Source organism: Ictalurus furcatus, chromosome 15, assembly GCF_023375685.1.
Source record: "Ictalurus furcatus strain D&B chromosome 15, Billie_1.0, whole genome shotgun sequence".
Taxonomy (NCBI): Eukaryota; Metazoa; Chordata; class Actinopteri; order Siluriformes; family Ictaluridae; genus Ictalurus; species Ictalurus furcatus.
Genome location: NC_071269.1, coordinates 10,256,779 through 10,270,943, shown reverse-complemented (window position 1 = coordinate 10,270,943; position 14,165 = coordinate 10,256,779). Strand labels below are relative to the sequence as shown.

The 14,165-nt window shown below is 38.5% G+C and overlaps 1 protein-coding gene across 6 annotated transcripts in view; it reads right to left on the bottom strand.

Moving 5' to 3' along the window:
• slc2a4rg (SLC2A4 regulator) overlaps positions 1–14,165 on the bottom strand; it is a 100,123-nt gene that overhangs the window by 35,021 nt on the left and 50,937 nt on the right. For 4 of the 6 annotated variants that reach the window (XR_008387891.1, XR_008387892.1, XR_008387890.1 and 1 more), the window contains exons 3-7: positions 11,378–11,478; positions 7,735–7,976; positions 4,327–4,427; positions 1,007–1,259; positions 688–807 (exon numbers count right to left, since the gene is read on the bottom strand). Coding sequence is in view for 3 of the 6 variants with exons in the window: in XM_053643067.1 (XP_053499042.1) it covers positions 688–807; positions 1,007–1,259; positions 4,327–4,427; positions 7,735–7,976; positions 11,378–11,478 (817 nt within the window). In the remaining 3 variants the exon portion in view is untranslated. The remainder of the gene's footprint in view (positions 1–687; positions 808–1,006; positions 1,260–4,326; positions 4,428–7,734; positions 7,977–11,377; positions 11,479–14,165) is intronic. The other 2 variants (XM_053643068.1, XM_053643069.1) reach the window with 2 other exon arrangements.

Below are 14,165 nucleotides of genomic sequence, written 5' to 3'. Positions count from 1 at the left end.
TTAGTGGTGGTGATCCCTATTTGGAGTAATACTCTTTGCCAGTAAAAAACTGTACCCAGATTTTTCATCTTTAATCTTCTCTGCTATATAAATAACTAAAGCATGTGTGACAGGAAACAGGAAGATCTGCAAGAAATGAAACGCTCCCCCCACATACTTTGATGACATGGAGTGATGTAAAAAAAAAAAAAAAAAGACAACACAATATTTATCATTACAGATTTGGCATATGAAATGAACTGAACAGGAAAATGCTACCAATGCTACCAATTTTTTTAAATATTGAAATACATTTGCACCAAAGGTAAAGAGACTATTGAATCACATGTAAATAATTTCTCTCTGTTTAACATAACATATTCTGAAAGGAATTTTTCTAGAATAACATTTAAAAAAAAATTCTTAATCAACATATACACTAAAAATTTAGCTTGCAGAGATGGAGCATGAAACTTGGCTTGTATCACATGGTATTGGAATTGCTTTGATACCTTCAAGAGTTGGGATTTTGTGATATTTTTCTTGGCCTATATGTTACTTGTTATTTTTCTGCCAATTGTCAACTTTCCATAAGGGGGGAAAAAACAAGATTTTATTTATTTATTTATTTATTAAATCTGATGATATTTTGGAAATTTGTTACAGTTTTACAAAAGTCTTTTGAAAGAAAGGGAAAAAAAAACCCACATGCTTTCTTACTAGTTGGCTTTTAAAGATAATGGAAGGTGACTGCCAGGAGACACTGATGGTGCTGTGGCTGTGCAATGGCTCAGAGGACACAGTAGGAATGCTGACAGGAGCAGTGGCCTAGAAAACAACATGCCACAAAACCTGAGCTATATATTAAGAAGGCCCACTATAGAAGCAAGTGTCGTTTTTGGTGTTGTACTGCTAAACATATTATACAATGTGTATGGATTGATACAGACCAACATGTATTATGTTCATACTCTTATTGCTGGAGCTACGACAAAATTTATGTAAGCGTAAAGGCAAGGAGAGCTACCTGGTAAGCATGGTCAGTGCGGATATGGCACAGTGCGGAGGGAGCTGACTGGCTGAGCGGACTGTGGATCACAGTGGCAGACCTGGATTGTGACATATCTTTAGCAAGAGGAAAGACGGGGGGCGGGCCAGTGGTGGTGGGCGAGGTTGGTGTGAGGTTTGACAGCCCTTCGGACAGTGTGTCCATGTTCACCGCAATCTCTGAGTAGTAGAAGTCCTCCTCACCATCACTGTAATCAGAATCTCCATTCCGCCTACACACACACACACACACACACAATGCACAAAGATTGTGATTTCAAATTTGCTTTGAAGTCCAAAACCTAATCAACAATATCTAAAATCAACACACACCAGTCAAATTCAGGTTCATACATCTTATCTGCAAAGTTACACATACAAGAAACCAATATGAAATATCCACAAACACAAAAGGTCACACTAATTTCCTGGTTGCTGGTTTTTAATTAAATAATTAAAAATAAAATAGTGAATATTAGATAGATTTCCTGCAAACCTGACTAGCTATATTATGATATTTTAATAATAGTAAAGCAGTAAATCTTTTTCTTAATTTAGGTGAAAAAGTATCAACTTTGACTTACTGCTAATATTGTTAAAATTTGTTGTTCCAGATTTAATTTTCATAATATTTGTAGTGAGCAAAGGACACACCTTCTGATATTATTCTAAAAATAAACTGGTGTTAGTAGAGGTGATGGTTTCTAGGCCAACCTTGTGGTAAGCTGAAAGATCCAGCTTTCTTTTTTCAGTTTTATGACATAGTAACCGTGAGAAACAACATAACTAGCCAGCTACCTAAATGTAGCATAGTGCCAATGCTGCGCTCGTGGTGCCTTGTAAGTGGTAACTTGCAAGTTGTAATAATGTAATTTCCCACCTTGACATGTTTGATGTGCGTAGTGGGGGGAAAAATGATGGCTGCCTCCATGAAAGCGTGTTTTTTGTTTGTTCTGTCAGAGCATGTTAAAGCAGCTTTTTTTGGAGAGCTTTTGACAGAGCAAACAAAAGACACACTTATGTGTAAGTGTCCATGTCCCCCCCCCCCCACTTTGCACATCGAACATGCCGGCATCAACAAGATCAACTTGCAAATTACCACTTACACGGCACCACAAACAGCATTAGCACTATGCTACATTTAGGTAGCTGGTTAGTTATGTTGCTTCTCATTGCTACTATGTCATAAAACTGAAACAAACAAAGCTGGATCTTACTTACCATGTGGCTAGCTTGGTTGTCCTAGAGATCATCACCTCTAATATTGTTTGAGGTGATAATTTCTAGTTTCTAATATAGCTAACATAAGGTAGATTTCCCCTGTAAGTAAAACATTATTTTATGCTACATAGTATGTTAAGCTGAAGAAGTAAAAAAAAAAGTTTAGTAGCGAGATCATGTGACAATTTGCTTTCCTGATGATGCAGGATCCCTCCAAAATTAGGACTACTATTTAGCCTCACTAGTCAGGAGGGGGCAGTGAAGACCACACTGTAAAATATACACATGATACCTACAGAGGAAAAGCTGGGTAGCAACAGGAGGCTATAAAAACATGCTGCCTAGTCCACAAAGAATGTTTTCTTAAGCTTATCTAGCCTCTGCTTCCCTTAATGGAGTTGTGTAAGCAGATAGCACACTTAAGCTGTATCATAAAGTGACAAACTAGACTCTTCTAAATCTACTTCCGCTAATTAAATGAACCTAAATATAATACTAAATATGCACAATTATTTGCAGTTCATATATCATTTTTGAATTAGCTAAAGTTAACTAACTCAGCAGATCTCAAACTTTTAGCAGTGATCGAACCCTTTTATTTAAATATATTTAAATATGTACTTTTACAGATTTATGGGATTATGTATTATTGACTGTTGCATTAATTTACAACTCATTTTGTTTGTGTTAGATATTTAATCATGATCACTCAGTGTTTCTAAGGACCAATCTTATTATGAGGTTTATTACTTTGCATAAAAATATAATGGAGCATACCTCTGATGATCCAAAACACCATGACCACCTGCCTAATATGTAGGTGGTCCTCTGAGTGCTGCCAAATCAGCAAGGCATGGACTCTATAAGAACTCTATAAGAACTCTGAACACCAAGAAGTTAGCAGATCCTTTAAGTCATGTTGCAAGGTGGAGCTGCCACAGATCAAACTTCTTGTTCCAGCACATCCCACAGATGATCAATTGGGATTTGGAGGCCAGAGCAACACCTTGAACTCATTCTGTTCCTCAAATTATTCCTGAAGAATGTATGAAGTTTGGCAGGTGCATTATCCCCCTGAAAGATTCCACTGTCATTGGAGAATACCACTGAAGAGGCATACCTGGTCTGCAATGATGTTTAGGTAGGTAGCATGTGTTAAACTGACATTCGCATGAATGCCTGAACTCAGGGTTTCCCAGCAGAACATTGCCTTCTTTAAATAAACATTGTCTTCTTCCCACAGTGCATCCTGGTATGATCACTTCCATAGGTAAACAGCACACATGTGCCTGGCCATCCATGTGATATAAAAGAAACCGTGACTCATCGGACCAAGCAACCTTCTTCCATTGCTCCAAGGTCCAGTTCTGATGCTCACATGCCCACCTGTAGTTTTCAGTGGTGTACAGGGACTAGCATGAGCAGCCCCATACACAAGGTGTGTTGTGACACATCCTTAACCATAATTAAAATTATCTGTGACTTGTGCCACAGTAGGCCTTCTTTTGGTTCTCACCACACGGGACAGCCTTTATTCCCCTTGTCAATCAATGAGCCTTGGTCACCCAACACCTATGGTTTGTCCTCTCTGGACCACTTTCGGTAGGTATTCACCACTGCTGACCAAGAGCATCCCACAAGCCTTGCCGTTTCAGAGATGCTCCGACCCAAGCAAAGTTGCTTAGGTCTTGACGGCTGCCCATTTCTACTACATCTGACATGTCATCACGTGAACCGATTTCGCTTACAGTCTAATATATCCCAGACCTTGATGTGCACCATTGTTAGGAGATAAATCAACATTATTTGCTTCATCTGTGACTGGTCATAATGTTTTGGCTCATTGGTGTATATAACATGAGTATACTGTACAACTTGAAAGAAAAGTCTGTTTTTATAGATTTAAAAGGATAAATTCATAATGTGCAATGAATATTTATTAGCATGTAGTCCAACCACATACGCAACCACAGACTCGATTTAAACTGGTTTGTGTTGGAGAAGTAGCCTAGGGACCCATCCCCTTTTCCCACTCCATTCTATCATTTCTGTGTTATCACTTCACTAATGGATACATACCCCAGGTGTATAGTGCGGATGTGCCGCTGAATCCCTGAGGAAGTACTAAGGACCTTTTCACAGTTCTTCCACAAACATTTGAACATCACCTTCATGGAGTTCTGGACCGCAACCAAGAGAAACAAAAAAGTTTAGTGCATAAGACGGAATCATTTGTTAAGATGTATGTGTGTCCCCTGACATGCTTCCTCTCACTTGCTAAACCTGTCTAATTTATCCTAATATTCAACTCCTGATCTGTTTTTCTTTTTCTTCATATGGAGCTTTATGCATGTGTGACTCCCCTCTTGTAGGTGTGAATGATCTCAGATGGCAATGATCTCAAGATGCAATATCCTGTTTCTATGGATAATCAGATTTGAATACTATAGATTTGCAGCTTCTAAGAGTGATAAAAACAACCAATCCTCATTCATCAAAACTAATCATATTGTAGACCCATTCAATACTTTTTACTAACCATTACTTTGACAAAGTTTTTGTATTAAATACTTTGGTTTTTTTTTAAACATTTAACAAAAATGAAATATATATATATTTCATTTATATTAAATGGCATTTAACATGAATCTTAAATGTGACCAATCTAGAAATTCAAACATTCAAAGAAATTGAACGAATCAGTGAATTGTGTAATGAATGAACAGAATATCAGAACTACTTTCTAGTCCTATTAAATTCAAGAATTTGTCAATTTTTTGTTATTAAAGCATTAAATACCCTGAAAGAGCCTAAAGGAGAGGGGGGGGGGAGTCTAGTTTAGATAGTCATTGTTAAATCACTGTGGGGGTTTGATTATCCCTGTTTGCAACACATTTCCTTTCACACAACAGCTCATATATATATATATATATACACACACACACACACACACACACACACACACACACACACACACACACATATATACACACACACACACACACAATAGCATGTTCAGCTCCTGATTCTTAGCTACTCTAGGATCAACACAACAATCCTTAATAATATTACACTAAAACTAATGAATACAAAAACCCTCATTGCACACATCCGTTTGCGGTACATGTGACACGCCTTCTACATCTCCTCATCTTGTTTATCAACATCAACATACTATTTTTCCAGCTGACCAGAAAGAGGAAAGACAGAATGAGTCAATTTCCCTACTTTCTCACAGAGCACAGAAACAAGTCCTGGCCTGCACTGCCAGTACTAGGGAAAGTGTGTGGGTGTGTATCTATGTTATCTTTCAAAATCAGTAAGAAAGAAAAAAAAAAAATAGAGGCACAAACTGGTTTCTCTAGGTTGATGAATTAACCCTTTCTAAACATTTTGGTACATTATTAAGTTAAGTATTCATTAAACAGAACTTCAGGGCCTTAAGGTGTTGTGCCAGAACTGGTCCAATCACTCCCATTTTACAGAGTCCCTTGTATATGCACAGGAAACAGTGCATAGTACTGCTTTATAGTAAAATATGATTTTCCACAACACATTTTAGATAAATGACTTGCTAGCAGAGAGGCCTTAGTTCAGCAGAGACATGTCTGGTGGCCACAAAGATTTGCTTTGTTGTTAGCAAGTAAGCCCAAAACATCACAAACATATCCAGTAGCAGTCTCCAGTCATCCAACACCTTTAGCTGGGTTCTCCTACCCAACACAGTGGGCTCCTGTATGGTGTAACAGAAAAGTGTTCATGCTATAATCAGAAGAGTTTGAATGCCAGGAGAGCTAAATTGTGCTGTTATCTAGGTGGGAGGGATGTCATTACACTCTCCCCTCTCAATAAGAATGACAGTAACCAATCATGGGGCTTTGTGAGCATAACCCGCTTCCACATTGTACACACCTTCAACATCTATCGTATAAATACATGTAGTTTAACTAGATAATCAAGAACAGTTTTCAGAAGAAAAATATCTCTATTGCCTGGACAATCTACACAAATATAGCTGTGGACACCTGCATCTATAGACCACTTTTTTGTACGGTCTGCTGTTGCCCCTATGTCTCTTATGTCTTATGTGTCTTACGTCTTCTGGTACAAACCTATCTATACACCATTATCATTACTCTCTATGGACTCTTGCACTCCAATCTATTTGCACATATTGGCCATCACTATGCTTGCATAGTTTTCTGTATATTGTGTATTGTACAGTCTATTTACATCAATCAGCCATAACTTTAAAACACCTGCTTAATATTGTATAGGTCCCTACTGTGCCGCTGAAACAGCTGTGACCCTTCGAGGCATGGACTCTACAAGATGCCTGAAGGTGCACTTTGGTATCTGACACCAAGACGTTAGCAGCAGATCCTTTAAGTCCTGTAAGTTGCGAAATTGGGCCTCCATGGATCATACTTGTTTGTTCAGCACATCCCATAGATGCTCAATTAGACTGACATCTGGGGAATTTGGAGGCTAAGTCAACACCTTGAACTCTTTGTCATGTTCCTCAAACCGTTCCTGAACAAATTTTGTAGAGTGGCAGGGCACATGGCCACTGCCATTAGTGAATACCGTTGCCATGAAGGGGTGTACTTAGTCCAAAATGCCAGGACCCAAGGTTTCCAAAAATGCTTACATGCCCATTATAGGTGCTTTCAGTCGTGGACAGGGGTCAGCATGGGCCCTCTAACTGGTCTGTAGCTACGCAGCCGCATATGCAGCATACTGATACCTTTCTATTATAGCCAGAATTAACATTTTCAGTAATCTGTAATACAGTAGCACTTCTGTGGGATCGGACCAGATGGGCTAGCCTTCGCTCCCCAGGTGCGTCTAACTATCACAATTTGGCCCATATCAAAGTCTCAGATCCTTACTCTTGCCCATTTTCCCTGCTTCCAACAGATTGACTTCAAAAACAGACTGTTCACTTGCTGCCTAATATATCCTATCCCTTGACAGTTGCCTCTGTAACAAGATAATAAATGTTATTCACCTGTCACTGGTTTTAATGTTATGGCTGATTGGTGTTCACACTCTATATAGATCCTGTTTAGATTGTCTCCCATGTTTGTCTGATGTTGCTGTAGAGCTGGGTGACCAAAAATCTGATCATGCAAATTTTTTCTAAATTGATTGATCTTGATAATTATCACGATATAGAATTTAATAATGACACTGTCACAGTTTTTAAAGAATATCATTCTAAATAATGCAGACCAATTAAAAAATTTTAATTACTGTTTAAAATATTTAAATATTTATTAAAAGAACATGACTTACATCCACACAGTATACGAAATCTTATACAAATCTACATGGAAGAACCCTTATTTCTCCACTGTACTTAGTGGCAACATATCTTTAGCCATGAAATAGGTTACAGGTTGCCACCTTCGAAGTGGAAAAATAAGATGTGGAAAAATGCACCTTGTTTTGTTTCAACCAATTAGGACTACTTTGCATTCCTACCTTCCGTTTCCGGCGAATAGGGTCCTCAAACAGGAAGTGGGTGCTCTCTGCTTCCTCTATGTTGTCCTCTCCCTGTGAATAGGCCAGGAAGCTCTTGTTCACATCATTGGAGAGGGGTGGGGATGGTGTGGAGGGCACCGACTGGTCGCTAGCATCCCAGCTCCAGTTGCCACTGGTTGAGCTGCTGTAGCTGGCTGACAGACTCTCCTTCCATCCCCTGCTGGATGTCTCTAATACTCCACCTGCCAGAAGGACCCAGAGAGCTTTGCATTCAATATCCATTAGTCTCTGGACACAAAGATGTAGAGGTTGGCAATTAGGCATGAGATGGTACACTAAAACCACAAAACGAGACATATCCCGATACAGGCTTCACGAAACGATATTAACACAAATAAAATATTAAAATGTACTTATTTTGCAATGACAACAAATCAAACCAGTGCACTATCAATACAATATATTGATAAGTGTGCATACTAAGGTAAACCCACTTTGGTGTTCTGCAAGGTTCTGTTTTAGGTCCACTTCTCTTTTCTTTATATATGCTACCTCTGGGCAAAATTATTCATAAATATGGTATTAGCTTCTACTGTTATGCTGATGACACACAGTTGTATGTTTCAACAAAGCCAGATGACAGCCACCAGCTTAATAAAGTTGAGTAATGTGTAAATGACATTAGACACTGGATGCTTATTAACTTCCTGTTAACTCTGACAAGACAGAAGTACCTGTACTAGGACCACATGCAGCTAGAAGTAAGTTTTCTGATTACAAAGTAACTCTGGGTGACCTTTGTCAGTGCAGCAATAAAAGACCTTGCTGTGATTACTGACTCCAGTCTTTCATTTGAAGTTCATGTAGATAATATTACTAGGATAGCCTTCTTTTATCTTAGAAATATGACTAAGGTAATTAATATAATGTCACTACACAATGCATAAAAATTAGTTAATGCTTTTGTTACCTCTAGGTTGGATTATTGTAATGCCTTATTGTCTGGCTGTTCCAATAGGAGCATAAACAAGCTCCAGTTAGTCCAGAACGCAGCTTCAAGAGTCTTTACTAGAACCAGAAGATATGATCATATCACCCCTATCTTATCCACACTGCACTGGTTCCAAATCAAATTTGGCATTGATTATAAAATACTACTAGTGACCTTTAAAGCACCGAATGGTCTCACACCAGAGTACATGAGTGAACTTTTGGTCTTTTATGATCCGCCACTGCAAAGGTACAGGCTATTTGTTGGCAGCTCGAATAGTGAAGGCTACAGAGAGCTTATAGAGCTTTCTTTCAAACCCCCATAGTTATGGAACAACCTTCCAATTAGTGTTCGGGACTCAGACACAGTCTCAGTGTTTAAGTCCAGACTGAAAACTAATTTTTTAGTCAACCTTTTGTGAGTAGTTTTTTCTTAGGTAAAGGAGCAGATCTGGAGGGCTCACAGGCATAGAGAGTTGTGGTGAACTGGGATGTCTGGATCTTGCGCTCCCCCACTCACCTGTTCACTCAGGTTTTTGATGGTGAAGTGGCTGGCTGCTTATGTCCCAGGGCGCCCTCATATCCGTGTTCCCTTCTGGCTTTACCTTTTAGTTATGCGGTCATAGCTAATCTTGCCGGAGTCCCTGTTTGCACTCTGCATGTAAAGTACATTGTCCTTAACCATTAAGGGACATTAAGGACACCTAATAATCTCTCCCTCTCTTTGTCTCGCTACACATGCTACTCCCGAGATACCAGTGATCCTGACTCCTTCTGCTCTCCGGACATGCCTTATCCATTCTGATGCCCTATTTCTGGTTGGAGTTCTCATAAATTGGAAATCACTCGCTGCTGAGGTTGGCCCCACACGGACAGCCTGAAGATCAGGGCCGTTTCCAGGCGTATGCAAACTAGACGGTCGCCTAGGCGCCAGCAGCTTGGGGGCGCCCCAACACCCCTGCCCCCAACCGACTCAGCCGCCCACAAGAAAGAGAGTACCTGGCCTGGGCATTCAGGACTGTAGCCGCGAAGATTTTTTCTTTAGCCCCGAATAATTCATTAGTGAATAATTCACACAGTGAGCAGTTTGTCACTACGTAACTGAATGTCAATAAAAGAAGACTGAAGTGTTGTAATTTTATCTTCAGTGAACAGAGGTGAAACCAATCAGACATGGTTTACAGGAAAATATGTGGAAATACTTGTGTCTTATTGGCTGACAAGCCTCAAACCTGCTCACACGGTCAGTGCGAGGGAAAATGGATATACACCGATTTTTATTTATTTATTTATAACATTTCATGCTGAGCAGGAAAACAAGGTGTGTAAATGTCTATATGAGCTCCAAGCTACGTGAATATTATATGAGCAGGGCACAAGGGCAGATAACATACTTTGCAGGGCACTGTAGCAGCTAAATCCACACAATTATAGCTTAGATAGCTTAGCTTGGTTAGCGACACCAAACTAGCCTAGTCTCGTATTAGATAGCCATAAAGTTTTATATTTTGCTAGTCTGGTAGTCCTGCAAACAGTGATAACACCCAAGGCAAGTTTTATGATAAATCCAACTTTTTGTCTGATCATGTCATACACTGACAGGTAAATTAACACAGCTTCAGTAAAAAACAAAAAAAAAACATTAAGCTACTAGCTGGGCTGAGAATGTTGAGCTGGAGAACTGACCATTATTTTTCTCAAGTTTTACTACCTGTACCATTGACCAACAGGAATCTCGACTATGGCGCCATAATGGCCAGAAACGGCCCTGCTGAAGATCATTGATATTATTGAGGATGGTGCCACTTAAAAAAAAAAAAAGATGGCTTTGGACCACAAATCATATGAACAGTTATGCTATGATGGCTTAGGACTACAATTGCTATTATAGCTGTAGGACTGCAATTGCCACAAATAGTCAAAAGAGACTTCATGTGAAAACTGTAATGAATTCACTTGTTACACAATTGCACTTTTTCACCATGTAGTACACAGTTATAGATATATAGTTATCTGGTGTCACCCAGATGAGGATGGGTTCCCTTTTGAGTCTGGTTCCTCTCAAAGTTTCTTCTTCATATTGTCTCAGGGAGTTTTTCCTTGCCACCATTGCCTCTGACTTCATTTGGGATAAATTCATACATACATTCATACATATATCATAGAATTTATATCCTGAATGTATTTATTTATGTAAAGCTGCTTTGTGACAATGTCCATTGTTAAAAGCGCTACACAAATAAAATTGGATTGAACTGAATTCTCCTCTGCACTCACTTAGCCTGTGCTTAACCTTTTCCTATAAGCGATTCACTCTGTGCTCTGAGGACTGCTGCTTAAAAATTGCTCCATGCATATTTTACTTTATTAAATAATGTAATGTTATTGATCTATTCTTGTTATCCTATTTTACAGTTAACCAACATTTTACCACGTAATGTAAATACAGTTTGGCTGACTTTAACTATGGTATGACATAGCCCCTGATCCTGGGGCCCAACAACAGACATCTGTGTGGTGATGATTTCAACAGCTTTGTTATATCAGTGTTCATGGTTTATTAAAAAAAAATAATAAAAATAAAAAAGCACTACATACAATCTTAAACTTTCAGTGAGAAATTAGAGGTGATAAGTAGAGCATTAGTACCTACCCGAGGCACCAGAAGAAGGGTTGAGCACCAGAGGGCTTGTGGACAGAGTGGTCAAGACAGTAGCTGCCATCACCTCCTTATCAGCATGGCCTGAGGGCTTCCTATGGATATGAGAGAGAGGGAGAGAGGGAGAGACAGGGAGAGGGAGAGGGAGAGAGGGGGGGGAGGGTTCAAGTCTGTGCTCAAAATACTGAAGTGACAAGCTATCAAAGCTATATTATCAAATTGCCAGATTGACACATACATATTTTTGCCTCTGTACACCACCACAATGGATTTGAAATGAATCAATCAAGAGGTGGTTGAAGTGTAGACTTTCAGCTTTAAAAGTAAAACTGCTCTGGAACGTCCATTGTTAAAAGCGCTATACAAATAAAACTGAATTGAATTAAAATTGAATAACGTTAAGTGAGAATTTAGCATTATTTGTACTACAGAATTTTCATGTGCATCTCATACTGGATTATATGTCACTGCATCATACAAGCCATGAGGCCTGTATCAGTGTGTATGCATTATTTTCTTCATACTTGGCCAGGTATAGACAGAATTTAGGAAGTGCATATGCACATATAACACACATCGTGTTAGAATCGAGGCTATAAGGTACGACACATCCTGCACCCTTGCTTTCTATTCCACAGGCTCATTCAAAGACCATTATTAAAGATAAGTATACATTACTGTTAGAGTTATTAGAGTATTGTTCTTATCTTTTACAGCCAGACAAAACATGCAGACCTAAAGGTGGTTCCATCTCCGTTTCCTTGTTGTATCCAAGATATTGGATCTGTCTGAATTAAATAACCCCTGCTATATTATATATATATATATTATATATATATATATATAAAAAAAAGGGCTGCACAATAAATTGAATATTGATCTCGATTACGATTTTGACTGCCCGATATTGATCAGCTGATGCAATTGATACGATTTTGATTACATGAACATGGTCGACTGCGATATTGACGTTTAAAGTTCGTTCTCCGCTCATAGAAAACGCCGTAGCATATTAAATCAAGCACTTCCTAAACTTACAGCCAGTCACAACAGAGTGGCGCAGGGATGACGTCATTTTATAATGCCAAAACCCAGAAACGAGTTAGCATTTTCTCCTTTCTTGTTCCATCCCAAAGTCAATGGGTTTTTTTGAATGGGATTTTGGTTAAAAGCCTGAAATAAGGTCTGTGGTGAACACAAGCTCAAAATATTTTTACGTTTTATTCTACGACATAAATACCCCACTCATGATTTTTTAAAACCTTTTATGTGTACTGAAAAAGGTGATTGCTAACAAGTTGCTAAATGGGACTGCAGAGGTTGTCGAGGACATTAAATGTCATCACGCCGAACAGCAAAAAACTTTGCAGATAAACTGGTTCAGGTATGCTGTGCACAATTCCCCCCAAAAAGCCTGGATGAAGATCCATCCACAGAGTAAATCCGTATTATGGAAAATGTTTTAAATCAAGTTTGGAAAAGTTGTCGGAAGCTTGGTGATGGTGACGTTGAAGTGGAGTGACCGTGGTGTACTACGTTTATAGTATACAGTTAGCTTTTATTTCTGGCGATTGTATTTAGGCTGCAAACTTCATAAAAGTGGTGTTCATTTGTGAAAATTATCTTGATGGACAAAACGTGTTAGTGTTGTAAACTTTACTTGATCACAGAGCTTATTTTTTGCGATAATCCAAAAGCCTATTGGAAAATCCTATTGGGTTTTTGTTGAGGGAACCGGTGTGATGATAAGTTCCGGGTTCCAGTTCAAAATGACGTCGTCCCTGTGACACTCTATTGGGTGATTTGTCTGCGTCTCTCCTCCTATAAACACTGTTATTGCCTTTTCTGCATAGGACTGAATTATTTTCATTTGGTTGCATATTTTCATTGGGTTGATGGCATTTTTATTTTTACTTATCCTATATTTTGGGTACAATTTTATTTATATTTTGCTTCTACGAGATGATGCACTTTAATGATCAGTCTAATTTGATGCAAAGATTTGTACATTAGCAGGAATGTAGCACAACATGGAGGTGAAAGCAGTGGTCTGTTTATTTATATGTGAAAGTGCAGTAAAAATATGTTGTTCCTAAAATCAGTGAATTATCGTGATAAATAATCATGATCTCAATATTGATCAAAATAATCATGTTGATCATTTTTACCATAATCGTGCAGCCCTAATACATACAAACAAACATATATATATATATATATACACACACATATACACACACACACACACACACACAGTGGGAGAAATAAGAATTGAACGCGTCAAAAATATTTTCAGTAAATATATTTCCAATGAGGTTATTCACATGAAATTTTCACCAGACATCAGTATTAACTCAAGAAATCCGGAAATATAAAGAATTCACAACATTAAAGTCCATAAGTAAAGTTAGGAGTAATAAAGTGGAATGAAACAGTTAAAAAGTATTGAACACACAAAGAAAAAGCAATTCTCTTAGGCAAGGTAAGGCAATGAACCAGCTGAAATCCGTAAGTAATTATACCTCCTATCTGTGCAAATTAATATCAGCTGGGTTAGTAAATTGATGTTCTATAAAAAGGCTTTTCGTTACCAAGGTGTCACACAAGAAACATCTCATGATGAGTAAAAGCAAAGAGCTCTCCCAAGACCTTCGCAACCTTATTGTTGCAAAACATATTGATGGAATCGGATACAGATGTATTTCAAAACGTCTGAATCTTCCAGTAAGCACCATTGGGGCCTTTATCCACAAGAGGAAGCAACATCACTCCATCGTCAACT